Raw genomic sequence first — 26,407 nt, forward strand, 5'->3', positions numbered from 1 at the left:
CCGGCTACCCACCAGCAGCTCCCACCTACCCACCCGCAACCCCTCCCCTGCTGTACACCACCTACGCTAGTCTTCTCAAGCACGCTGCCGTCACTACACTCAACGAGACCCTGATAAAATATCTTCCGCATTGTACTTGTTGGCAATAATAACGCTTGTGTCTTAAGTGCAGTAACTGTAAGTTACGAAAAGTTTACACAACAGGAAGCTGGATGAAACTATTTCACCATTGTTACCGATAGAAGTAAAAAAAAAAGTAACATTGTACAGCGAAGCGTTGCTGGGAGATGATACTAGTTAGTCAATGACGTACAGTTAGTTCTGGGGAGACTTCTGCAGTAAGTGCTCAGTTTTTGTTCCGCACTTCTGAAAATGGCACACAAGAGGATCGGGATAGTCGGTTATGGACATTTAGGTGAGTGAGCAGACTGAAGTGAATTATACATTTGTTTAGCCTGAAATAATTTTAAAAACTCAATGTAATGGGCCATGAACAGAACATGGGAGGTGAATTCAGAAACAGTGTAAGGAAATTGCTTTTGAAACAATCTAATATAAACTTTGTTTTATCTTAAAAGAATCTGTATGTTACTGATTATGATGTATGCGCTTTAGGTTTTAGTTTAACAAATTTATTGACAAAGCTTGTAGTACAGTTTGCCTATTCTGAGTGATTCAGTCAGGTCTTGACACTGAGTGTGGTATCACTTCTCACTGCCACGCAGGACAGAGGTTCATTATGAACCGTTCATACATAAAGAAATACAACATATTCATTAACAGCTATATATATAGAGGTCAGATTCATGTGGGTAATGTCACTGTTCACTGCCATGCAGGACAGAGGTTCGTACACAAAGAAATGCATCATATTCATTAGCAGTATATATACGTCAGTGGTTCACATACATTGGCCGTCATATTCTAATTGAAGACTAATCAGTGTGGACTAGCACATTTGGGATAAACAGCAAGAATGTCCTCAAGCACCCCCGATTCAATGTAGCAATTACTAAGTTCAAGATACAATAAGTCAGGTGGCCTGAAGTCTTTGACAGTGTCACATTCAATAATATAGTGTTCAAGTGTATGCTGTAAGGGTTTATCACAAAGTTTACATGCTGAGTGTTCCGTTATGGGTACAGCGTTACTAACCTTCCAGATGTGTCTGTATCCTAGCCTAATTCTGGCCACGACTACATCACATTGTCTGGTTCTGTCCTTATGCTGGCCATACCGGTACCTCTTGTCACAAATTTTGTCATATTTACTAATGCTACAACTGCCAGGTCTCTCTGCATTTCTCACTTCTTCTAGATCAGAGTTCATGATTCTGACTTGAATGTTTTTAGGTACAGCATTGGACAGGCCAAGGTCACGGTCAACATTGTATTTCTTACATGCCTCATTGGCCAGTCTATCAGCACGGTCATGATACCTGATTCCAACATGGGACGGAATCCACACAAATTCGATACGAAAGTTGTGCTCATTGGCAGTTATCATATTCCTTTTAATATCACATACAACTTTAGACATAGAGCCTGACGGGCTGTTCATTGATTTCAAAGCACTTTGAGTCACAGAATATCACCCCACCTCCATTTTCTTTAAGGTAGTCTGTAGCTAAGTAGATTCCAGTTAGTTCAGTTTGTGTTGTGCTGGCCCAGTTGTTCAGCCTTTGTTTGTTTGACACTATCATCTCTTTTTCTTTATATATTACAATTGCACAGCCTGTTCTACCTGTGTTTGTCTGCACAGAACCATCAGTAAAAGCATAACATTCACTTGATCTAATACTCTCTATGTGTCTGTTAATAGTTTTTAGTGTGACACATCTCATCACATTGGTGTTTAACATTTGCTTACTACCAACAGGAGTGTAATTAATAGGAACTGATATATCCAGCCAAGGAGGAATGGCATTAATGGGTCTGTCTGGGGTGATTGGGACATTCAGTTTCAAGAGATCTGCAACACTTTTATGAAGCCACGCCCCAAAGAAAGTCTTTTGTGGAAGGTTTGCGAGATAGTTGGGATTACTTAGATAGATCATCAACTCAGTTTGTGCTGTAGTTTGGGGACCATTGTTCTTCAAAACTTTGACTCAAAACCTGGTATTAAGTAGAGCTATCCTCTCAGATTGGGAGGGCAGCCCGAGCTCTTTCCTCATGTTTACAATTCTGGTTGATTTTGGGGATCCTAGAATGATGCTCATGGCTTCATTTTGCACTACCTCAAGGCTGTTGAGTTGCTTAGGCAGAATAGTCACAAGATGGAGAGCATGATAGCCAACTGCAGAACGAATGAAGTGACGATAGAAAGTACGAGCATAGGTGATGTTAATTCCATAGCCCTTGCCAACAAGGGTTCTGAGGGGTTTAATGCGCTGCATTAGTTTGTCACGAAGGTTTCCGACAAAGTTTGCATCATTCACACAAATTCCAAGATATTTATAGGAGCTACATAGTTCCAAGGGCATGCTGTTAATGTTAAAGCCAAGAGGCAGAGGGTGAGCAGGACGAGGATTGAGGTTCCTCGTCTTGTCAACAGATATTATGAGACCACATTCCACAGTCCTCTGAGCAAATACATCTAGCAAGGCTTGGAGCCTGAGCTTAGTCTGTGTCATAATGCAGATATCATCAGCATAACACATTACAGCCTCGTTTGGCTGAACTGGAATGTCAGCAATAAGCTTGTGCATCAGTATATTAAAGAGCATAGGACTTAACACTCCTCCCTGAGGCATGCCAAGCTCAAATGATCTCATTCTGGCACTTTTAATTCACCTAAGCAAAGCACTGGCATACCTGTTGGACAGATAACCCTTTATCCATGACAGGAGGTTACCTTGGATGCCAAAATTAGCTAGTTGCTCAAGTATTATGTCTCTATTAGCTACATCAAAGGCTGATTTAAGATCTATGAAGGCTGTTTGTGTCTTATCTTTTGAGTGAACAAGATATTTTGCAAAGCATGTCTGTGTGCTATGCCCGGGCATGAACCCATACAGATTAGGGGCCAGTTTGTCTTTGACTTGAAACATGAGATGGTTGAGAACAACTCTTTCAAGGACTTTACACATACAGGATGTGAGTGAAATTGGCCTGAAGTTTGGAGAGTTAGCTTTAGGGATCGGTTCTATGTTTTCATGAGTCCATGTCTTAGGCAGAATACCCTGTGTGAGGCTCATTTGATACAGTTCAAGCAGTGGATGGTTATAGGGATCTCATTCAACAATCTCAGGGTGTTATAGGTTATGCCATCTTCACCAGGGGAGGATGATTCACCTTTTATTAGTGCTGTTGTTAGTTCGTGGTGCGTTATAAGAAACTGGTCGGTAAGGTCTGGTGAGGAACAGGCTATTTCAATATTGAAACCCCTATTAATGTGTGTGGTTTTAAGATATTGCTGTATGTCAGGAGGCCGGGAAGTGATTTGTGACACACTAGACCATTGGTCTAATAGCATGTCAGCACATTCTGCAGGGCTGTGATGAAGTTGGACTGGGGTGGGTGACTTGGTAATGGCTCTAATTTTGTTCCACACTTCTGCTAGTGGTTGTTCTATTAATCCCCTGCAAGAATTGTTCCCAATAGGTGTTTGTCACCTGACCTTTGAGTTTACGAAATTCTCTGTTAGGTTTAAGGAATGCCAAGAGGATATCACTAGTTTTATTTTGCTTATAAGTGTTGGCAAGCTGTTCTACCTTCTCTCCTTCTTTGGTGAGGATGGGGTCATGTGTCCACTGAGGTGGTTTAGTGCTGCCCCCCTTCCTCCTTGACTTAACCCTGGTGGTATATGTGGTAATGACATATCCAGCATACCATCTGTGGATGTAGGCCTTGAAGTGCAGTTTTAGATTATCTGGGATGTTAATTCTGAGCCGAGGATGGGGTTCACACTTGACATCAGCAACAGTGTATTCAGTAAGTATTGCATAATGATCACTGACTAGGTGGTCTGAGATGACCTTAGCCTTGACATTACTGTCTACTAGGTTATACCTAATCACATAATCAAGTCTGCCCCCCATCAGATGTGTCACTTTGTCTGTGTCGTATACAGTGATATTATGATTATTGATGTAATTTATGAACACCCTCCCATTATAGTTACACTGGACATCACCGAGGACAGTCTGACGAGAGTTAAAGTCACCCATACACAGCATAGCATTGTTACCTGATGGCTTTGGTAACACGTCCGCTCGCAGCTCATTACACCGAACATAGCTGTTATAAAGCGAAATTGACTGTTTGCTGTCTTTACTGTAAATTGTTGATAGTGAATACTTTTATCATTGTGAGTTTTGATCCATTTACAGGCCAGACCATTCTTTACATAAGTGAGCAGGCCACTTCCTGCTCCACTATTATATGCTGTAAACTCAGCTATCCTGGGTGCAACTTTCTTCTGGGTGCTGGATGTGTAAGGTTCTTGTAAACCAATTACATCCATGTTAAAAACTTTAACAAACCATTGTAGGTCATTAATTCTGCGGTTAACACTCCGGATGTTCCATGAAATGAACCTAAGCGTTCGTGTTACTCCTTCCACCTTGAAAATAGTATAGAGTTGTGCGTTGGCGTCATAGATCAACCTGACCAATAAGTTGACCATTTCAAATTCTTCACCCCTGGAGTTCTTGATAATGCCCCTCACAGCCCTTATTCCAGTAGGATTTTTATACAAAGGTTCTTTCATCAGTCCCGCGAGTTTCTCCTCCATAAATATTGGAAAAAGTACAGGGTTATGGACAGTTTTCAGACCTGGGGGTTATTAAAGACACCACGCTGGCAGTCTGGGGCTTACCCTGTATTCTCCCCATTCATGCTTCCATCACTATTGGTCTCGCTCTGGCTACTCGCCCTCAAGTTCGCATCATTATGAGAGGAGGCACCAGCTCCTTCAGAAGCTCCACTAACACTATCACTGCCATTGTTCACTGGCACACTTACTTGGCAGGCTTTAACCTGACCTGCATTGGCTAACGAAGGAGAGTCACAGTGCCTGTTGACTTCAGGTGGTGGAGGCGATCCGGCCGCGTTGGCATCACTGAGTGGGACCGCTATTGTGGATGGGGGCGGCCTCCCAGAACAACTGGGGTGCCAGACCGTCACACCCTCCTCCCTGGACCTGGGACACTGCCCCCTGGGTGGGGAGGTGTTGCTGTTGATTTCAGGAACTGGAGGCGACCCCGCAGTGTTGCTGTTGGCATCACTGAGTGGGACCACTATTGTGGGTGGGGGCGGCCTCCCAGGGCAACTTGGGTGCTAGACCGTCACACCCTCCTTCCTGCATCTGGCACACTGCCACACAGGTGGGGGGTCCTGCTCTCTCCCCACCCGAGAGGCAGCTTCCTTGGTGGGGCTGCTCCTCGTGCTATGCATTCCTGCGCAGATGCCGCAGGTAGCTGTTTGTGACAGTATTTCGCCACATGAATAACCCCGAAGCAGCTGTAGTACACCACAGGGGAAGGAGCCCACCGACTGATGTTACTAAGGGTAACATACATGCCGAAGAAGCAGTATTCCTCAGGAGGTGGCTCCTTCCTGTTCCAAACAATGATGATCCTACTAAGTTGTGCACCATCCTTATAAAGTCTTCTTGCTCTGTGGATGCCCAGAAGTGACAGAGCTCTACTGGGGGGAATACCCTTGGGGAATTGGGTGACATGGTATTCCTTCATTTTTTTGGGTCGGGCAGGTTCATCTCGCTTAATAAGATGTAGTGAGCCGACCTTTCCATCAATGAAGCGTTGGATAGCATCCATCTCCTCTGGGCCTACATAGACGAAACGAGGGGTGCTACCTGGCATGACAACATTCAGCGGAGTCGTGCAATATTCCTCATTCAGGGCGCTCAACCACTTAATCTTCATCAAATTGGTTGTGTTCTAGGGGAAGGCAAGGTGCATGTAGTTAGCCCGGGGAGCAATGGGAGGGCTGCACCTATTGGCTCTACTCTGCTTTCTTCTCTGGGTCCCCATTTTGCGTTTCTGCTGACGAGTCTTAAACTTCTGAAAGCCAGCTTCAGTGTCGCCATGACTGTCCTCATCATCTCTGTTTCCTTCGTCAGGAACATCAGCAGAGCGCCGCCCGGCATCGACTCCTGCCATGGCTAGATTTAAATGGAATCTAGGTCTTATACACTGGGGCAGAGAGGTGATATGTAGGCCAGCGGTGTCCTTGAGTGACACTGATAGGAGTTACGCACAATATTCACCAACTCACTTGTTAAATTCCTGTTCCCACCAGCCCAGTATAACCACCTTAGTCACGTGAGACACCACATGAAGTCATTAACACGTGTGATAAGTGCTACCATTACCGGAGTGAGAGGAGGGAGGGAGGAGGGAGGGAGGATGTGGCTGGGGGCCACATGGCCGGGCCGGGGTGTAAGCTTTGCGCGGCACCAAGGCACTGGATGCCAGAAGCTGTCAGCTTGATTACTACACTACACCCACCGATACCACTTTACACATGGTCATAGCTCACTGACACTGATTTGAAGTCACTAAGTATAACACTGTATCACAATGCGCGAAATACTGTATAAGTTAGTTTGGTTATCCTTAATGCGTGGCACACAGGTGGTGAACGGTGGCGCGAAAATACTTCAGTTCCCGTGTATGCTTCTTGTTACGTCACACAATTAAAGAAACTGATATAATAAAGGAACTGCTATGTCTATAGTTATAGTTGAAATGCCCTTTAAAATACATCCCGAATGATAGTGTGTAGTCTACTGTGTAATTAAGTCATGTAGTACGAAGATAACATCCAAAACTAGGATCAAAATTAGAGCTTATTATCTTAACTCAAATATGTTCACCCAACAATTGTTAATTGACAAATTGATTGTAATGAATCTTCCATCTAGATAAGTAAAAATTTTCATTTATAAAAACATTACAGTATAAACAACTTTTTATCATTAGTAGCCGATTATTTTAAGTAATTAGAAAACTGAAGATAAAATACACTTTGTAACACAACAATGTGAGGTCAGCAAGTTGACAGTGTACGAGTATGTGTGTGTTTGTGGTGTTCATTCAGGATGTCTGAGTATTTTTTATTACAGTTGAGTCTGGATTTACGCGTTTTTGGTTTACGCTTTTTGTCATTTACGCGGTGCCTTGCCAGAATTGAAATGCTCATTTACGCGGGAAGCGGCGAGGGTAGGGTGCACACAAGGTCGCCCAGTCATCAAAACATTACCGAGTTCTTCACCCGCCACCCACCACAGCCGGCCCAAGTCAGTGATAGTGAGGATATGGACTTATAAGGACTTTGAGGGGTTTGACAAAAAGGCCCTGCAAGCCTCTGTGGTGGAAAGTGATACAGGTGAGGGCCAATAATCTGCCCTCTGCTTCAGAACCAACCCTCCATCTCCGTGTGCCCAGCCATCTTTTCTACTAATGTACAGTGATCCCTCGGTTACCGAACGCCTCGGTTAACAAACTGCCTTCCATAAGAATCTTCAATTCGGTTAACGAACTGCCTTCCATAAGAATCTTCAATTCGGTTAACGAACAAAAATTCGGTTAACGAATTTCTTACGAACCGACCTCAACATGTTTTCGCTTGCACTGGCCAGGCAACCAGCTTTAGTATCAGTCCGCCAATACATTAATCGGTTCTAGGGCTTAAATTCCTTACTATTTTAGTAAATATCAAGAAGTTTATACTATTCAATAATTTTAAAAGTTTAATATTCAATTTTTAGTCATTTAACAACAATTATGAACATAATTGAAGGTAAAGTGAATAGTTCGCATCCAGCCTCTTAACACAGCAAACAGGCGTTAGTCTCTCTCTCTCTGGAAGTAACATCTTGCTTGAGACTCTCTTCAACTAAATGCTTTTTTTCTGTGTTTCCAAGCAAATTATTGGTCATTTTGAAATATATTTTACATATTGACAATATATAATGCAGTGCAGTGTTGATTTAAAGAAAATAATCTTGAAATACACCAAGAGAACTAAAATTTTATGGGTGAAATGGTGTCATGGGGTGACTTCTCTTCCACCCCAATGCCTTCTCTTCTTCCTTCTCCTCCACCCCCATTCTAATAGTCATCATCATCATCATCATCATCCAGGAGCCTTCTACATACACACCTCAAAGTAAGTGAACTTTTCTACCATTTTTGTTGAATTTAGGAAATTTTCGGTGAGCTGGAACCAATTACCCAAAAACCCATTGAAACAATGGTTTCGGTTAACGAACAACCTGCTGGAACGGATTGAGTTCGTTAACCGAGGGACCACTGTAAGTGTTAAAAAACCTAATATTATTGATATTTCTCTTAATTATTGATTGTGCGTGCATACCATCATAAAATTAAGATGTTATTTTGACTACAAGGTACATATTGTGTCGGAAAAAGTGGAGTTTGGGGGTCGGCCCAGTCTCTATTTCAATTAATCCCATATGTTCTGTTATTTCATTTACGTGTTTCTCGTTTTACGCGGTACTCCGCGGGTTCAATTGACCCAACTGTATATTTTTTGTTTTTACGGGGAATAGCCCATCCAAGCACAGGTCATTGACCCAACGGGGCGGAGAATGGGGGGGTGGGGGGGGGGTGGGAGTAAAAGAAATTAAAAACAGAAAAGAAAAAGACTATTTTAATCTACACCAAGAAGATGCCGGAAAACCATACATCTGTATAGTTAGAGCTTCGTTGTAATTTTGATGCTACTGTGGGGTTATGAGATATTGGTTCGCACTCAGGATGGGATGGAGAAAGGAAACTCACAATGTGCTCTCTGTATACATATTGTATTAGATGTACAATGCAGCTTGGTGCTGGGGGGTGGCAGCGTGAGTCCAAGTGTGATGTAGAGAGAGCTGGTTGGTGAGGGTGCTCAGAGGAGGAGGAGGAGGACACGTGGCTTGTGGGTCGCCATGGTCGCCGGCGGGAGCGAGGGCCACCAGGCAGGAGCGGAGGAGGAGGAGGTGTTGCTTGCTGGTGGCTGTAGGTAGAAAGAAAGACAGGTCACCACGAGGTGAGGTCTTATATAGCGGGGGTAGGCGTGGCTTGATAGTTGACCTCAGTTTTTTTAGGCGGCGCTGGTTGCCGACCTTGACCACGAGGTGCAGGCTGGGGAATTCGATGAGGGTCGGCTAGTCAGCGACACACGGCGTTTGTAAGGGAGGAATCCACTACACTACTGTATTTGAGTGCTACATTTATGCTTTATCTTAAGTGACTGGAGGGGGCAGCATATCGACAACACCCAGGGCCCTGGGCGGGTGTAGTAGATGATGCCTCCTGCTGGTCTTATGAACGACTCAAAATAGGAGGATAAAGACTGAAATTAAAAAAAATTAAAATACAGGTTATTAATATAACTACTTCTGAACATCGGATCCATAATATTGTTGCAATTGTTACATGTTCTAGGCGTGTAGCCTGGGCAAACCCAGGAAATGGATAGGGAGAGGAGTTCCAAGTATTTGAGCTGTAAGTTATTTCGAGAAATAAATAGCGAACATTTAAAAAAATACGGTCAATATTCAGGGTGATAAGTAAATGTATTGGTGGTCTGTGTGAAAACAGCATTTCTGATGTTCATATTAAACACTTTGTGCACATAGAATTTGATTACCAGCCTCACTGATGTTGATACAAAGATAAAGAAACTAACTGATTACGTTATAGTTTTTGTTCCAGTTTCAAGCAATTAAGTACCCCTTGAAAGAAAGTATAAATTGCATAAATAATTTAACTCACAAACTGCCATGCAGAAGATGTACAGTAGGTGTAGATACGCCGAGAAATGTTGCTTAACACTGAGGTTGGGTATAAGAAAGTGCAGATAGGGAGTGGCCAGTGGTGGAATTTTCATCATGTAGATTAAGGTGAGGTCAGCACCTTGCCTGCACCATACCTAGGACCCAGCCATCCGCAGTGATCTGACTCAGCTGGACCTCACCTTAATTTACACGACGAAAATTCCACCACCGACCACTCCCTACCTGCACAGTATTGATCATTTCGTCAAATTTCTACAACAGATATCTCTAGAAAAAATCAGTCTCCCCTTTGCATATCAGCCTATAACTAAACACAATATGAAAACATTCAGTCACAAAAAATATTAAGCAATATTGGTGAAAAAATATAAATGAACATTACATACAACCTTGAGCAGCACGTATATTAAGACCGCAGAAGTTAATTCTGTACAGTAATTTGTATGCTAACCTAACATCCGGAAATAACAGTTGTACGTCAGGTGGTGACAGGATTGCATGATAAGATTATACTGGAGGCTGTTGGTTAGGTTAGGTTAAGATAGATTAAGTGTCATGGAGGCATGGCGGACCACTACAGATGAAAAACACAGTAGAGTGTAACTGTACATGTGAAGGTAGTGTGGTTGGCACTGCGCTCGACAACCTTCACTTTGCAATTGGCAAAATTAGGTACCCATTTATGGACTGGTTAAATGAAGGTGCCCAAGGCACACACTAGGGACCAGTGAACAGCTGAGTGGAGTATATGATACTGCCTTTTTGCATAATGGCATTAAATGCCTGGCCACAGATTAAGTTAAGTCATTAATTTCAAATTGGTCGTAATACTGTATAATATATAGTGTATTATACACTCAGCCATTGCACCCCTAACATTATTACTGATCATTTTCATTATTATTAATAGTAGTGGCATATATGAGGTAGTACATGTTATCACTATTAATCATAATTTATCAAAGACATGTACTAAAAATCACTAAATTCTTTGGAGACTATTATTTATGATTTTGGGAAACTGAAGTAATGGTGTTGGTACAGATCTTGTATTAGTGAGATAAGACACAATCTCTCCTTCCAGGGAAATACTTGACCAAGGCTGTGCTGGAGCGACCTGACCTTGACCTGGCCTTTGTCTGGAACCGTACAACCATCCTGGAACCTGACCTGGAGGACAAGTAGGTGGAGAGCAGGTAGTGGTGGGTGAAGGTTGGGAGAAGAGGGTAGGAAGTGATGGGCAGCAGTGGACCAGGAAATTCCTCATGGAGGAGTACCTGTCACCATCACCCTAACAAAATTCTACACTGTTGTGGTGTGTTTGTCTATTCTTTTTATAAACACACACTGCGACTTGGTGATGCTCAAATACTGAGAGATGGGGAAAGATAAACTATCATACAAAAATAAAGTTTATTCTACAGCATAATCAACAGAGTGCTGAAAGCTGTAGTTAAGTCTGGAATAGCTTGGTGGAGAGCTGCATATGGTGCTGGGAGAGAGGAGTTGTTCCTTCTGTGGCTGGAGAGGAAGAATGTGAATTAGATGTCTGGTTGGCTGGTTGTTTTGTTTTGCTGGCCGTCAACATCGTAAGTCATTGCGGCCATAGTCTTGCTGTTCTTCGATTTTTTTTTTTATTCTTCTTCGGGACGGTCCACATTTGATCTTGTTGCTCAAAAGAAATTTATTCTTGGTCTTCTTGTTCGACTACTTCCTTATTTTCTTCGTCTTCTTCATGTGTTTTCTCTTCCTCTATTTCTTTGTCTTCTTGTTTCTTCTGTTCTTCTAATTCTTTGTTCCCAGTGGTTCTGCACTGTGTGCATACCTCCCAAACCCGGCACCTTCTTGGCTGGGTGTCTGTATCATTGACATTTGTAGCACTTTGTAGGCTTGGCAACATACAGTTTAACTGGGATGGTTTCCCATCCCAGTCATACTTCTTTGGGTAGGATCTTGGGATAGCCGACCAGGGCTGTTATAGTGGTCACCTTCTTGAAAACAATAAGCTGTTTACAGAGTAGTTCGGCCAGCTTGTCTTGTTCTGGATGTTCAATTTCGGCGAGTGAGGTCACTCCCATCACCAGATTGTCGTCTTCATGGACTTCAATACTAATTTGGACCTCATTGATGAAGTCGATGTCCGCTGCTTGCTCAGCCTGTCCCCATTCGGAGAAGGTGACCATGAGGTCACCGCTCACCGGTCTACGGACGACCTTCATAACCCCCTTTATCCCTGAGGAGTAAAAAAACTTTGTCAGAACAAGGAGGTTCGTTCCCACATCAGGGTCATGGCCACATGGTAGCTCGGGGGCAGAGGTGCAGGTCTCGGTGTGGTTCCAGCCGTTTCTCAAGTCTGTGTGTGAAGTTGATTGCTGCTGTGTGTTTTTTAAACCCGAGTGGTGGTCTGTGATTGGTCCAGCGGCATTCTGTGCTCAGCTGGTCTGATAGCCATTCAGCGTGCTGGGACCAAGAACAGTGCCCCGTAGTTGGCTAAATCTGATGCCCAATCAGCGCGTGGATCAGGAGGGTGCATGTTCATGAATTTCTGTAGGGTTCCCTACACTATACAGGATTAGCTTTATTAGCTGGTATAAAGTCTGAAATTATCTTTCATCATGTTGCACTACACTGTATAAGGTCTCCAAGCTCATCCAATATCTTTGTTGCCATTTTACAGGTATATATGTCACAACCTTGAGGACTGTGGTCACTATTCCCCAGATCTGATTGTTGAAGTAGCCCATCCTGTCATCTCTGAGCAGGTCAGTACCATTACAGATACCCTATAAGTGAAAAGTTAGAAAATAATAATTCATTAAAACAGTATTGTACTACAGAGCATAGCAGATTGTGCTTCTTGGCGACTTCAATGCCAAAGTTGGCAGAGATGCTGACATTTGGCAGGGAACCATAGGAAGAAATGGACTAGGCAAGTGTAATCCCAATGGCCTACTCCGAAGCAAGTGTGCTGCACACAACCTCACTATCACCAATACCTTGTTTAGGAAGTGTCATGGTTACAATGACTGCTGGTCTGTTTTAAAATTGATGATTCATATTATACTTCACGCCCACAAAACATGTAGATAACTGGTGAGTTATCCCTAGGAAGAAACGCGTTTTCCCTCTCCGTAAGTCCCGCCCATTTTGTACTACAGTTGTCAACGTATATATTCCACTTTCTCCTGGCAAACTCAATCTTGAATTAGTTTATGTAAATCAACTTAAGAAATTCGCCAGACCCGTGTCAACTGAGGGTCACCTTTGAATGTGTAACAGTTGATTTGAATGTAATTTCTGTCATTGCGTAAGTAGCCACCTCTGGCGACTCACGGCGTGTATAAACCCTTGCGGGAAGGAGGATCAGCTTCCCCTGATGTCTCCACATTTATCTCAGGTATGTAAGCCAGTGTTCCCCGCTGATATAGTCATTCAGTTTAACTTAGTCAATTTTGTGAGTATCAGTGTTTATGTTGTAACAGGGAAATTGTCATTTACCCAGTGTAAGAATTGCTATAACGTAAATGTCGTCTGTCGTTGCTAGACGAAAGATTGTTTGTGATTGAGTCAACATCAGCTCTCCCTTGACGTCTCCACATTTACCTCAGATCCAGAGTGTGGGTTATTTGAACACTCCACCAGCTGCCCGGGGTCGGTGGATACCTAACAGTTAGCTGTAGTGGACGATGTCGCTGATTCGGCAGGATTGACTGCCCCAATCTGCATCGTGGGGCTGGACCCCAGGCTCTCGCCACATATCAGACTACAACCGACCACAACAACGGTCTTCATTTGTTGAGACGCCAGTGTTCTACCCTGGGACACTCCTTGAAGTTATTTGGTCCACAGTGTTTGTTGTATATGATGGGGGATAATTAACTGAATATAATTATCCCATGCTGGGTAGTGAACCCACATATAAGTTGTAGTATCAGTAATAACGTGTTGTGTTGTGAGTGCATCTTCCATATGTACTAACAACAGTCTAGTGAAGATGCCATATGTAAGTTTGATCCTTGTAGTTGTATGTAATGTAATGTACCACCAGTAATGTTGTAAGAAGCGAGAGTATCTGATTGGAGTTGCAGCTGAGAAGCCAAGGAGTTGATCCTGGTAGCTGTATGTAATGTACCACCAGTAATGTTGTAGAAGCAAGAGTATCTAAGTGAATTGCAGTTGAGTAAAGCCCAGGAGCTGAACCTTGTAGTTGTACGTTAATGACATCTTTTACCTAATTTAATTTCATTTTAATAAACCATTTCTTAGAGTATATTTGGGGTATTCTTTTCCCACAGTATTCACCTTTATTTTCATCCAAGTGACCTGATACCAGAATTACAGTAACCATGTGCCCTAACCCTCACCATGCTACCAAAGGTCTGAGGTGATGAAGTAACTATGAAATGAACTAAGTAGACAGAACAAATGAAGGAACTAAGACAAAGAAAGAAGTATGAATTAAGACTATAAGGGAGAGAAGAAAATCCCCGCCCTTATAATGGTGGCATCGGTGGTTCAGTGGTAGAATCCCCGCCCTTATAGCAGGCTGACAAGTTCACGGGTTCATGGCAACACCCACGATCCAAGCACTGGCATCTCATTGACTACATCATTGTCAGAGAAAGAGATCACCGAGATGTCCACATCACCTGTGCCATGCGTTACTCAGACCACTGCGACACTGATCATCGGCTCGTCAGAGCCAAGCTTTCACTTCATATCGACCCAAAATGGCAAAGGCAGCAAGCCTCCAGAAGAGGTTTTAACACTAAGCGTCTGGAGGATCCAGCGGTAGCACATGCTTTCAGAGAGCAGCTCGAATATGGGCTGATAAACAACCCGACAACAAACAACCCAAACCCCAGTGCTGACTGGGATATTCTTGACACTGTCATGACAAAAAACTACAGAGAGACCTTCGGCCAGATCGAAAGAATACACCAGGACTGGTTTGATGAAAATGACCCGGAAATCAATGTACTCGTTAATGATAAACGTGCTGCTTTAACTGACTGGCAGAACAACCCTCAGTCTTGGACCAAAGCTGATACCTTCCGCAAGAAGAAAGCTGCGGCCCAGCGGGAACTTCGTAATCTAAAGAATGACTGGTTTAAAAATAAAGCATGTGAATTACAAAAAATTGTAGATCAGCACAAGATGCGCAAATTTTACAATTCCACTAAAACATTTTATGGGCGAATCACTGGTGGCACAGCCCCCCTCCACTCATCCAACAGTAACTTTATAATTAAAGACGATGTAGGCCTTCTTCAGTGCTGGGAATAGAACTACCATTCACTGCTCAACGGAAACACCGATGTGGATGTCCTGACTACCCAGCAGGTCCCTCAGCATCCAGAGCTGACCCACCTCAGCTATCCTCCATCCCTGGATGAGGTAGCTACTACCATCAAACAGATGAAAAATGACAAAGCCTCAGGGCCTGATGGAATTCCGGCCAAGGTGTATAAAGCAGGAGGACCTCTGCTTACCAGCCATCTCCACTTTCTCCTGGAGAATATATGGGAAAATGAGGAAATCCCCCAAGCTCTTAAAGACGCCTCCATCATCAATGTTTATAAGAACAAGGGAGACCGGTGAGACTGTGACAACTACTGTGGGATCTCACTGCTGTCCATAGCTGGTAAGATTATCACCCGAGTCCTCCTAAAAAGACTTCTTCCTGAAGTGGAAAACTTCCTTCCAGAATCACAATGTGGCTTTAGACCATCACATGGCACCACTGACATGATCTTTGCTGCCTGTCAGTTACAGGAAAAGTGCAGAGAACAGCGTCGTGACCTGTACGTACATGGCTTTCATCAACCTAACCAAAGCCTTTGACTTGGTCAACGTGGAAGCCTTCTCGTGGATCCTCAACTGTTTTGGCTTGTAAGAGCGTGGACTCTTATCTACATTACTTTAACTTTAATACTTCAACCTCTGTCCTGTGGTAGCGTGACTCAAGGATAGGCCCATGGGTACATGTAATTTTGGTATCAAGTAATAGGAAGGAATAACGGTGAACAACTGCAGGTGAATAATAGTCCCAACATACAAATACAATGGTTTATCAAAAACACAAAATGGTTATTAAAATGACGTTATATTAATGCACAAATAGGAACTCACTTTGTACTATGGCCCTCAGGCCCAATTTCTACTTACACCACGACTGGGTGTACATACACAATAACACACATGAACTCTCTCACAGCACCTTCCACCATTAGAACCCGTGGCAATGACGCTAGTTACCACAATTGCCTGCTCAAGCAGAACCAGACATAACACTCAACAGCACCAGGAGTACTACTCAAGCGGCACCAGCCATGGTATAGTTCCCACCACGTGGCACCTTCCAACAAACTCCGATAATTCCGGTGGAATAACACAACCACCAAATAGCCCTACTGAGTCATGGACTCATCCACCAAGATGGGGGCTGGCATTTGTTTGTTGGGCCGGATGATCCTGTGTCCACGTGGGCAGGGAGCGTTAGGGGTTAGGCTGACTAGCCATGGGGCTCATAGGTGGGAGTGGGTGCTTGACGCTCGAGATTCACGGAGTTACCCGAATCTAATGGTCTTCAGACTTCTCTCAAACTAGTGGAGGCGTCCCCCGAAGCTACACACACGGCTGAGACTCCGACAGAAACCTGTGGGGTGATGATCGCAAGGCTTACTAACAGTTGAAAACGAACATCAACGTTTCAAAAGGACGTTAAGGACGTAAAAATACTTCACTCAAAGCACATCAGCTAAGTTACTGTAAAACTATTAATCAGGTCAAATCACTTAAAATGGCGAGTTACAACACGAGGAGAAAGTGGACACATACCTGTGGGGTGATGAGGGTGAGCTTACTAACGGTTTTGAAAGCGCCCGGCTCACTCCCTACTGCCCCCTAGGTTCAGATGCCACTTACTCACTATCACGTATTACGTTACTGTATACAGTACTCTGATGTTTGAAACTGAGACTACGAACTCAGTTTCATTCACTAATATTCTCTTCACAAACAATGCTCTGACTGAGCTATCAAAGGCAAGAATTAAATTGATTTCAAAAGGGGTCTAGATGGCAATCACGGAGGGCGGAGTCTAAGCAAGAGCGTCTGACGACATTCACAAAGAAGCTGGTCTCACGGTTTCTTCCAGGTAAATTAACTAATTCCTTAGTTAACATCCTTACAACAATTTCACTATGAGTATCAGGGTCTCTGATATTCATAGGTGAAAAAGGGTTTACAGGTCTCGGTAGATGCAAAAGAGTTTACGAATCTCGTTCCACAAAAATGCGACATCTGAATGACGTCGTCAAAGAAACAGAGAAAACGGAGGATGTTTCCACTGGGAGACTCAGAAGGTTTTGTGGGCGTGGAGCGTAATATGAATCACTAGGTTTTAACAGGCTAGCCGTCATTACGATCATGACAGGCTGCCCACCAAAATTCATCGCCATTGTGATGCAACTCTACGATGGCATGAACGGCAGTGTCCTTCACAATGGCACCCATTCTGATTTCTTCCCCATCCAAACAACGATATGTACTGGCACCAACTCTCTTTTCCATTTTCTTGGCTGCCTTCCTTACTCGTGCCAGCGCTAATTTAACTGGCAGGGTGGACATCGAGTACCGTATGAAGGGTCTTTTCAACATATCACAACTCCAGGCAGGAATGAAGGTATCAGTAGCTTCCATTACTGAAATTCAGAATGCAGACAACCTCACCCTTGACGCTCACACTGAATGCGGCCTACAGGAGATCCTAAACACCTGCGCAGATGCGTATGCACACTTCGGCCTTGAAGTGAATGTATGTAAGACTCAGATTCTCTTTCAGCCTGCTCCTGGTTCAGCCACACCTCCACCATCCATCTAGCTTAATGGTACTACCCCCCTCTAATGTTACCCACTTTTGGTATCTCGGCTCCCACCTGTCCACCACCGCAGACATTGATGAAGAGATTCGGCATTGGATCAGATATGCATCTCAAGCCTTTGGCAGACTCCGAAACTGTGTCTTCAGCTGTAGGGAGCTGAAATTATCTTCAAACTTTCACATATATCGAGCATTGGTCCTCCCCACCCTGCTATATGGCAGCGAGACATGGTTCACACACAGGAGACACATCAAAGCACTTGAAAATTTTCACTAACGTAGTCTACGTTCCATCCTCCATGTTCGCTGGGAAGACAAGGAAACAAATGCCAGTATTCTTGCTGACACCAACTGTAGAAGCATCGAGGCTACCATTATCCATGAACAACTATGCTGGGCTGGCCATGTTACCCACATGGATAACAGTAGACTGCTACAGCAGCTACTTTACAGTCACCCAAAGAATAGTAAACATAATGCTGGCGGGCAACTGAAAGGTATAAGGATTGTCTTAAGACAAACCTGAAAAAGTGCCAAATCGACCCCCTCACCTCGGAGACGATTTCTCCACGCTTGGAGGAGCACCACACAAGAAGGTGTCAATACTTTCGAGTTAGCCCGACTGCATAGGCAGACAATCGCCAACGGCAGTAATACTACACTACTTTTAGCAATATTACTTTGATACATGATAAAATGGACAAACAGTGAAAATGAAACAAACAAAAGTGGGTACTTACATTCAGGAAGCTTCCCTGTGGCTGAGGTGCTGTGTGACAGGCAAATAGTCACACTGGAACCTGATAACCCGTGCTGGGTATTCAAACAATGCCGCAAAAAGACACGTGTTCTGGAACATCAACCAGGGCGCCCTAGACGGACATTCCTGAACGTCAACCGGGGCGTAGGGGTTAATAACTCACATCATTGTATCATAGCTGGATGATCGCCATATTTGATTCCAAGTGACAGCAAAGTAAGTAATATTGTTACAACTGATGAGCGAGTTTTGTAAAAAAAAAAATAATAATTACCGGTATAAAAATAAGGTACTGTACTAACAATTATAGTTGACAAAGTCACAAGGGCTTGTCTTAATTCCCTAAGTTATAGTGTTGGTTCCTACTGTTACAACATTCATTAATGTTTTTTCACACAGTATGGGCCAATGTTCCTGGGTTTGGCAGACTATATGGTTGGGTCACCAACTGCTCTAGCATCCCAGGCAGTGGAAGACTCACTCCGGGCATCAGCCACTACACATGGCTTGTACATACCAGCAGGAGCATTTTGGGGAGCTGAAGACATACTTAAGATGGCTGACCGAGGAACCCTGAAGGTTTGAGGTTGATTTTGAAATATGTTCACATACATTCTAGAATTTTTCTCCTAACAAAAGGATGTTTATTACAGAATGTTTGTATTGTACAGACAGGAGGATACTAACTGATTGAAGGTAGAGATTACATTAAAATCAAGATGAAATGGTTGGCATTTATTTTTATATTATTCAATGAGAGGGTAGTGTATCTGGCAGCCTCTGTAGATTGATGTGTTGAAACTGGCAAGATATATGAGGGCCTTAGAATCACAAGGCTGCAAACGCCATTTTTTAAAAAGCGAGAAACAAGCCCCTAAAGTTTTTCGACGTGTTACTCTACAACCAATAAAGATATTGAGGTGGGGTATGTTTTATTTTGAAGATATTTGTTGTAAAAGTTTTGTGTGTGAGTTTCATGCATCATGGCCCATGTGTCCCAGACACGTGTTATGTGAGTTAAAGGGTTGCAGTCCCGTGGGGTGAGACTTGCGGCCTTATGTGACAAATGTGCATTGAACATAGTCCTTTTAGGTACACATGCCAATGTATTTCAGTGCTTTTTTGACCATGTGAGAGTAACAAAAGGCTGCAAATCCAAGCTCCACAAGACAGAACTCAACTTTGCACCCTTGGTTCCAAAACCTTGCCGGATTATCCGTTTTGCCGGACCAACCGAGGTCAGGTAATAATAATTGAACAATACACCTCTGACCCACTAATTATACACCTCCTGTGTCTCTAAAGCACCATGGACTGCTAGAAACTTAAATTAAACAAATATTAAATGTAAATTGAATGTGAAAAAGCAATAATTTTGAGCAACATATCACTGTACACAGTTTGTACCCAAATGTACTACCTGTACACTAAAGGACTAAAATTTTTTATCTCTTGTATAAACTATGTGATGTTTATACTCAAATTAATTACTATCTTACAAGGATTCCAGCAATGCAAGTTATATTCTGCTAAGTCTAGTCTGTGACATTTTATAAGGTAAAAACTTTAAGCCTAAAAGTACCTTCACCCTGGCTGGGAGAAAGGGGAGGGGGAGGTGAGGTGAGGTGTTGACAGCCAACGGGGAGATAACAGAGTGCGTACAGTAGTTACAGTAGTTATCAGTCAAATAAAGGGAGTTTAAATTTTGCGCTTATAAAATGTCACTGAATTGACTTAGCAGAATATAACTTACAATGCTGGAATTCTTACAAGATAGTGATTAATTTTAATATAAATATCCCATAGTTTGCACTAGACATAAATTTTTTAATAATTAACTTAGTACATTTGAGTACAGGTTTGCCCTTAAGACAATTATTTTTTTACTTTTTTTCACAATATGTATTTAGGATGGTGTGTGCAGGTAAATGAGTAAAAATAAATAAAGTTACGTACAGTAGGGTCGGGATATATCATGAGATAGGGTCCAAGGATGTTCGCTATATACTAAATCGCGATAAATAATTACATGTAATCAATGGGGAAAATAGGGTTAGATTCTGGAGGCCAATAAAAGCGACTAAACTTGGCATAAAATGGCACAGTCTAAAGTTAGCATAATATAAATTGCATTGCTGGAATCCTTGCAAGAGAGTGAAAAATTTGAATACCGTATAGACATCACATATTTTGTACAAGAAAGAAAAAAATTCAACTCATATTTCTGGGCTATTTAGGGGATTTTAGGAGTGTTTCTGACTTTATACTGTTTTTGGCTTTATTTGAGGTCCCAGGAACATAACCCCACATAAGTTGTGAGTCTAGTGTAACTAAATTTATCGCTATATATTGGAAAATTTCGATAATTTTGGTAGTAGTGATAAATTTGAAATATTTCCTGCCCGATTTCCCTTGCGAAAAAAAATCTCTATATATAGGAAAATGTCGATAATTTTGGTAGTCGCAATATAAAAAAATCGTTATATAAAGTCGCTATATATCCTGACCCTACTGTATATCCCCCAGAAAATACGAATTGAAAAAGCCGGTTTACCATAACACCTCACAGGCCCTGATATCCTCAGGCTCCCAATGCAGGGTGGATGTTGCAGAGCTTGATTGTTCCAACAGCATCCCACCTGCATCGCCAATTCGAGCAGATGGCAGCTCTAATTACTGGTTTCATATCAAATGCAGGTAGAGGGGAATGATATGCCACAGAGCGAGAAGCAGCTGCTTTCGCCACAACATCAGCACGCTCATTCCCATCTGCCCAAATGGGCCGGAACCCACCAAAAACTGAATTTCTGGCTCCGACGTTGGATAAGAAACAGCCACTGTAAAATATCTATAAATAAGGGGTGGGGTGATGAAACACTGGATAGGACCTGAAGAGCACTCTGAGAATCACTAAAACTTGTAAAATCACTATGAGATTGGGTAAAAATAATTTTGTGCAAGTAAAACACCCGAAATTCAGTAGTTAAGAGCTGCAACTTTCATATTCGAAATCTATATGCTGTGAAATATTTTTTTGGATAAATATTGTCTTGTGACACTCTTACTTTCACTTATTTTGTCTTGGGTTGAATTTGTAACTCTTCATGGGTCTGCCTACAGTACCAAATTATCTACTGAAAAAGTTCAGACCATGTTGATTAAAGTTGCCAAGAAGTGGTCAAAATTTTCTAGATACAGTAATCATAATGTACTCGAAATTAAGCATATAAACAGAGTGAATACAGTAATGAGGAAATGAGAAATACAAGTTGATACAGTAGTGACATCATCAAAAGTCATACAGTACTGCACAAAGGGTATGTGTTGTTGTCAACCAGTGATGATAACTGACAAGACAAGGATGACTAAAACTGTTTGGGGTCCCTCAGTGGGGTAAATATAAGAATTACTGAAGGGAAGGTGAAATAGACAGAGGGTTATTACTGAAAAGGTCACTGTGTAAGTGATCTCACTATGATTGGGTAAATATTTCCCACTGAAACAAATAGACCTCATACTCTAACATTATATTCATTGTATTTCCAGGCTCTAAAAGTTACAATGACAAAACACCCAAGCTGCTTTAAACTTGAGGAAGACTTAAAAGCCAAGAATGCACAAGTATGTGGTAATGAGGCGGTCACATTGTACGATGGGTCAGTACGTGGGCTGTGTTCCCTGGCGCCCAACAATGTTAACACCATGGCCGCTGCCGCTATGGCTGCTCATAACCTTGGCTTTGATGGCGTACAAGGTTGTCTGATTTCTGATCCAAAGTAAGTCTTTCTGAAGATTTTGGTTTTTATGTCTTATACTCTACAGTACGGTGTTAATTTCACATTGTTCCTACACCCAGGTGATACAGTAAAGTATTGTACTTGTTCTACATATTGTACATTACCTACAAATACTGCACTGATATAATACAAGACATTTTTTTCTTTTAGCAATGAACATCCCATTAATTTTTTTATTAGTTTTTCACCATCAGTTAATTTTATAGCACTCCACTCTAAATTGAAAAGATATCCATGCTCCTCAAAAATCTTAATATAAAAATGTGTACATGATAATACTGTGCTGTAGAGGTATTAGTGCTGTAGGTCTCTTTTTCAAGATTCATAACTATGGCACAGGTAAGAGCTTTTACAGCAAGAAAATCTTTGGAAGTACAGTACAGTCAACCCTCACTTTACGCGGTTAATACAACCCACAGGGTACCGCGGAAAGTGAACAACATAACATATGGGATTAATTGAAACAGAGACCGGGCCGACCCCCAAACTCCACTTTTTGACGACACACAACTATGTTGTAGTAAAAATTTTATCTTAACTTTACGATGGTATGCACACACAATTAATATAGAAGAGGTTAGGTTAGGAAAAATAAAGGTTAAGTTAGGAAAAATAAAGGTTAGGTTAGGAAAACTAAAAATTAGGTTTAACACTTACGTTAGTAGAAGAGATGGGTCGGCATACGGGGATGGAGGCTGGTTCCGAGGCAGAGGGCAGGCTACTGGCCCTCAGGTGAGTCACCATCACTGTCATCCACACTTGTCAGGGCCTCCCTGACAAATCCCTCAAAGTCATCTTCACTGTCTCTACCTTTGTCACTATCACTGGCTTGGGCTGGCTGTGGTGGGTTGCGAGCGAAGAACTCTGTTATGCTTTGCTGACAGCTGGTGTTTATGTTGTCGTGATAAACCTTGAAGTAGGGCTCCATAGTCTGCAACAGCTGGGTAGTGAAGATTTCATACCTGTTTGCGTCAGGGTCGTCGGAAAGGAGGAGCTTGACTTTCTCGATACACTCGATGGCACCCCTAACATTACTATGGGATAAGCAGTGTTCTTCTTGGGATGACGCACCACCTGCCTCTTCACTGATGTCATCATCATCATCTACCATCTCGTCGGTAGTCACATCAGGATCCCTTATCACCTCCAGGATGTCGTTGTTGGTGGTCTCGGAGAAGCCTGCAGCTGTAACACTCTGCGCAGCTTCTCTGGCAAGGTCCACTGCTACTGCAACAGTCTGAACCTCACCAGTCACAGATTGACTCTGCCTAACGGCCGGAATGCCTTGCAACACGTCTCCATGCGTGACGAACAGTTGCTACAGACAGCTGATCCCATGCCTCCACCAAGAAGTCCACAGCTTTCTTGATGTTGAATATTCTCCAGAATTGTTTGAAAAGTACTTGTTGCTCTGCCAACTGTTGATCCTCGTCGTCTTCGCTCTTGCTATCGGTGGTGGTGTCACTCAGGTTACGCAACTTTTCCCTGGTGGTGGTGTAGTCGTTCAGGAGCTTGAATTTTTTAGTAGAGAATGCAGCTTTTACATTACAGATTAACTCTTGGTCCATGGGCTGTAATATAGACATAGTGTTGGGAAGAAGGAAGACCACTTTTACATTGGTGTGACGATCTAACAGTAGGGGCGAGTGTCCTGGTGCGTTGTCCAGCAGCAACAAAATCTTGAATGGCACATTCTGTTGTTCACAGAATTTCTTTACATCGGGAACGAAACAGTCATCAAACCAGGAGAGGGACAGTGTAGAGAACATCCACGCCTTACGTGCGGTCAGCCAGTGGACATTTAGCTTGGTCATGTCCATGCTCTTGTAGGCGTGCGGCTTGCGGGCTGTGTGGATCACCGATAACTTGAGCTTACAGGTACCGGAGGCATTGGTGGTAAACAGGACGGTGATGCGCTCCTTCTGCAACTTCTGGCCCCGAATCTTGCTGGCATTCTTCACAACGAAGGTCTTGGAAGGTAGCTTTTTCCAAAAAAGACCAGATTCGTCCATGTTAAACACCTGGTCGTCGGTGTACTGTCCTTCCTCCATAATCTCACGTAAAAACGGAGGAAATTCCTTAGCCGCAACACGGTCAGCACTAGCTTCTTCACCACCAATGTTGATATTGGTGATCTTGTTCCTTATCTTAAATTTCTGTAACCACCCAGGGGAAGCATTAAAGGGTTTGGGCTCTGTAATTCCCATCTTTCGTGACACTGCAGCAGACAGTTCACGTGCGTACTCCTTAACAGAGCGCGTGTCCACCGCCATGTTCCGTCGTGCCTGACGCACCAAGTAGCTCACAAGTAATTTTTCCGTCTTGAGAAGCACCTGGTTGTGGAAATACTTGATCATAGAAGCACCTGTAGACTTTGTGATCTTCATGTGCTCCTTTATCTTGGCTGCATCCTTCTTTATCGTCTGGATCGTAGATTCGTTCACACCATGCTGGCGCGCCAAATCAACCTGTCTTGTTCCTTTCTCCAACTCTTGGATGATCTTGTACTTCACCTCGTAGCTTAAGGAACGTCGTGTCTTCTTTGGCTTAGGGCGGCTGGGTCCAGGCAAGGAAAGGTTTCTCTCTGGGGGCGGTGGTCTGGCGGAAGCCATTTTACAGAACAATGGATGCACGATTACACGGTGTGGCCTGGAGGGATGAAACTGCCGCGGCTAGGTCAAGCGTCGTCTTTCCTCCCTCCCTCCCTCCCCCAGGTGGACACGTCATATTATTTTAAACCAATTACAGCTGGCAGCGGAGGGAGGTAGGGATGCATGGCCAATCACAGTCCGATACGTCATATGACGTCACTGATAACGCAACAGACACATGCACTGCGCAACCTTACCGCGCGGCTTGCCCAGGCGGAGGCGGGAGCAGGTGGGAGGGGCGAATCTAAAAATAGCGTCGAGCCGGACACTCTCCGCGTAAAGGGGTACACGCACCGCGGAATCTGAGCATCCCGGGTTTCGGCAGGGTACCGCGTAAACGTGGAAACGCGGAATATGGGACCGCGTAAAGTGAGGGTTGACTGTACAGTGGTGTTTAATTGTTTTTATTGCTGCTACATCTCAGTGAATACTTTCCTTTAACCTTCAGATTTAGTAACACCCAAAAAAATGTGTTCAAATTAAAATTTAAAACTAACACACACTTGGGCATCTGTTCCACACAGTGTACTTGTAAATGAAATAAGACTGATAAAGAGAACAAATAAATGTACAGTGCTGTAAATTACAATAATTCTTAACTTATATTTCAGACTGACAGATTGGCATATTGTTGAAGTTGAAGTGACAGGCCCAAAGATTGCTGGGAAAAATTTCAGTGTAAAAACAAGTCGTAATAATCCTGCCGACCCTGGAGCCGTGACGGGCACTGCTACATATAGTTCTTTCCTGTCCTCTATGGTTCGTGCTGGAGGTCATGGACCAGGAGTTCATTTATGTTAACTTCCTTCATAAGTACAGTCTTGACATAAATTCACTTCTCCTCACAGTAATTTACATATTAATCTGCTACATACAGTGTAATACACATCCTGTTCCAGAGTACATGTACTTACATTTACACATATGTCCAGCCTATGTATTCACATTTATTCCTGCTTCAGAAGGGATATGTGAATTGACAGTCATATGAACTAACGTATGCACAGCGGTAACACAATGTAGTTACAGTATAGGCCAATTTCTAGGAAAACTGTGTTTCACGAGCATCTGCATAATATGCAATATTTTTTCTTTCCTGATGAAACTAATGTCATTTTAAAGTGCCAAGATGGTGGTAAACAGTTATTTGTGAAAGGTTATTATAAGGCTCCGGATTACTGTGAAATAACTTGTAGTTTGTTGAAGACCTTGCCTTCTCATCAGCATTTTGCATTGAATTTAAATCTTACATCAGATTTAATTCAATTGTTTCAAGTCCTTAATTTAAGTACTTTTTAAGTAAACTCAATATTGTCTCAGAGAAGTTGAAAGTTATTTCTTACTTGAAAGAGTCACAGTTTGCTAATTTCGAAGATCATTTGCCATTTTATTTTGCACGGGCATTTGCAATACCAAGTTTAACCATTCCCACTATTGTGTTAATTCTGGCAGTGATATTTTTGTTTTGTTATTATAAGTCAGTATCTTCCAAGTTGAACATTGTACATAATATACAGTAAAATGTTGATTTAAAGAGATTCAA

At 42.8% G+C, this 26,407-nt stretch overlaps 1 protein-coding gene across 1 annotated transcript; it reads left to right on the forward strand.

Moving 5' to 3' along the window:
* LOC121873524 (putative L-aspartate dehydrogenase) lies at positions 1–26,407 on the forward strand. The gene is made up of 6 exons (XM_042377121.1): positions 1–415; positions 10,856–10,952; positions 12,449–12,533; positions 18,816–18,995; positions 21,963–22,192; positions 25,476–26,407. The coding sequence occupies exons 1-6, from the start codon at positions 373–375 to the stop codon at positions 25,663–25,665; spliced, it is 825 nt and encodes a 274-aa protein (XP_042233055.1). The 5' UTR covers positions 1–372; the 3' UTR covers positions 25,666–26,407.

Source organism: Homarus americanus, unplaced genomic scaffold (genome assembly GCF_018991925.1).
Source record: "Homarus americanus isolate GMGI-L3 unplaced genomic scaffold, GMGI_Hamer_2.0 scaffold30858, whole genome shotgun sequence".
Classification (NCBI taxonomy): Eukaryota; Metazoa; Arthropoda; class Malacostraca; order Decapoda; family Nephropidae; genus Homarus; species Homarus americanus.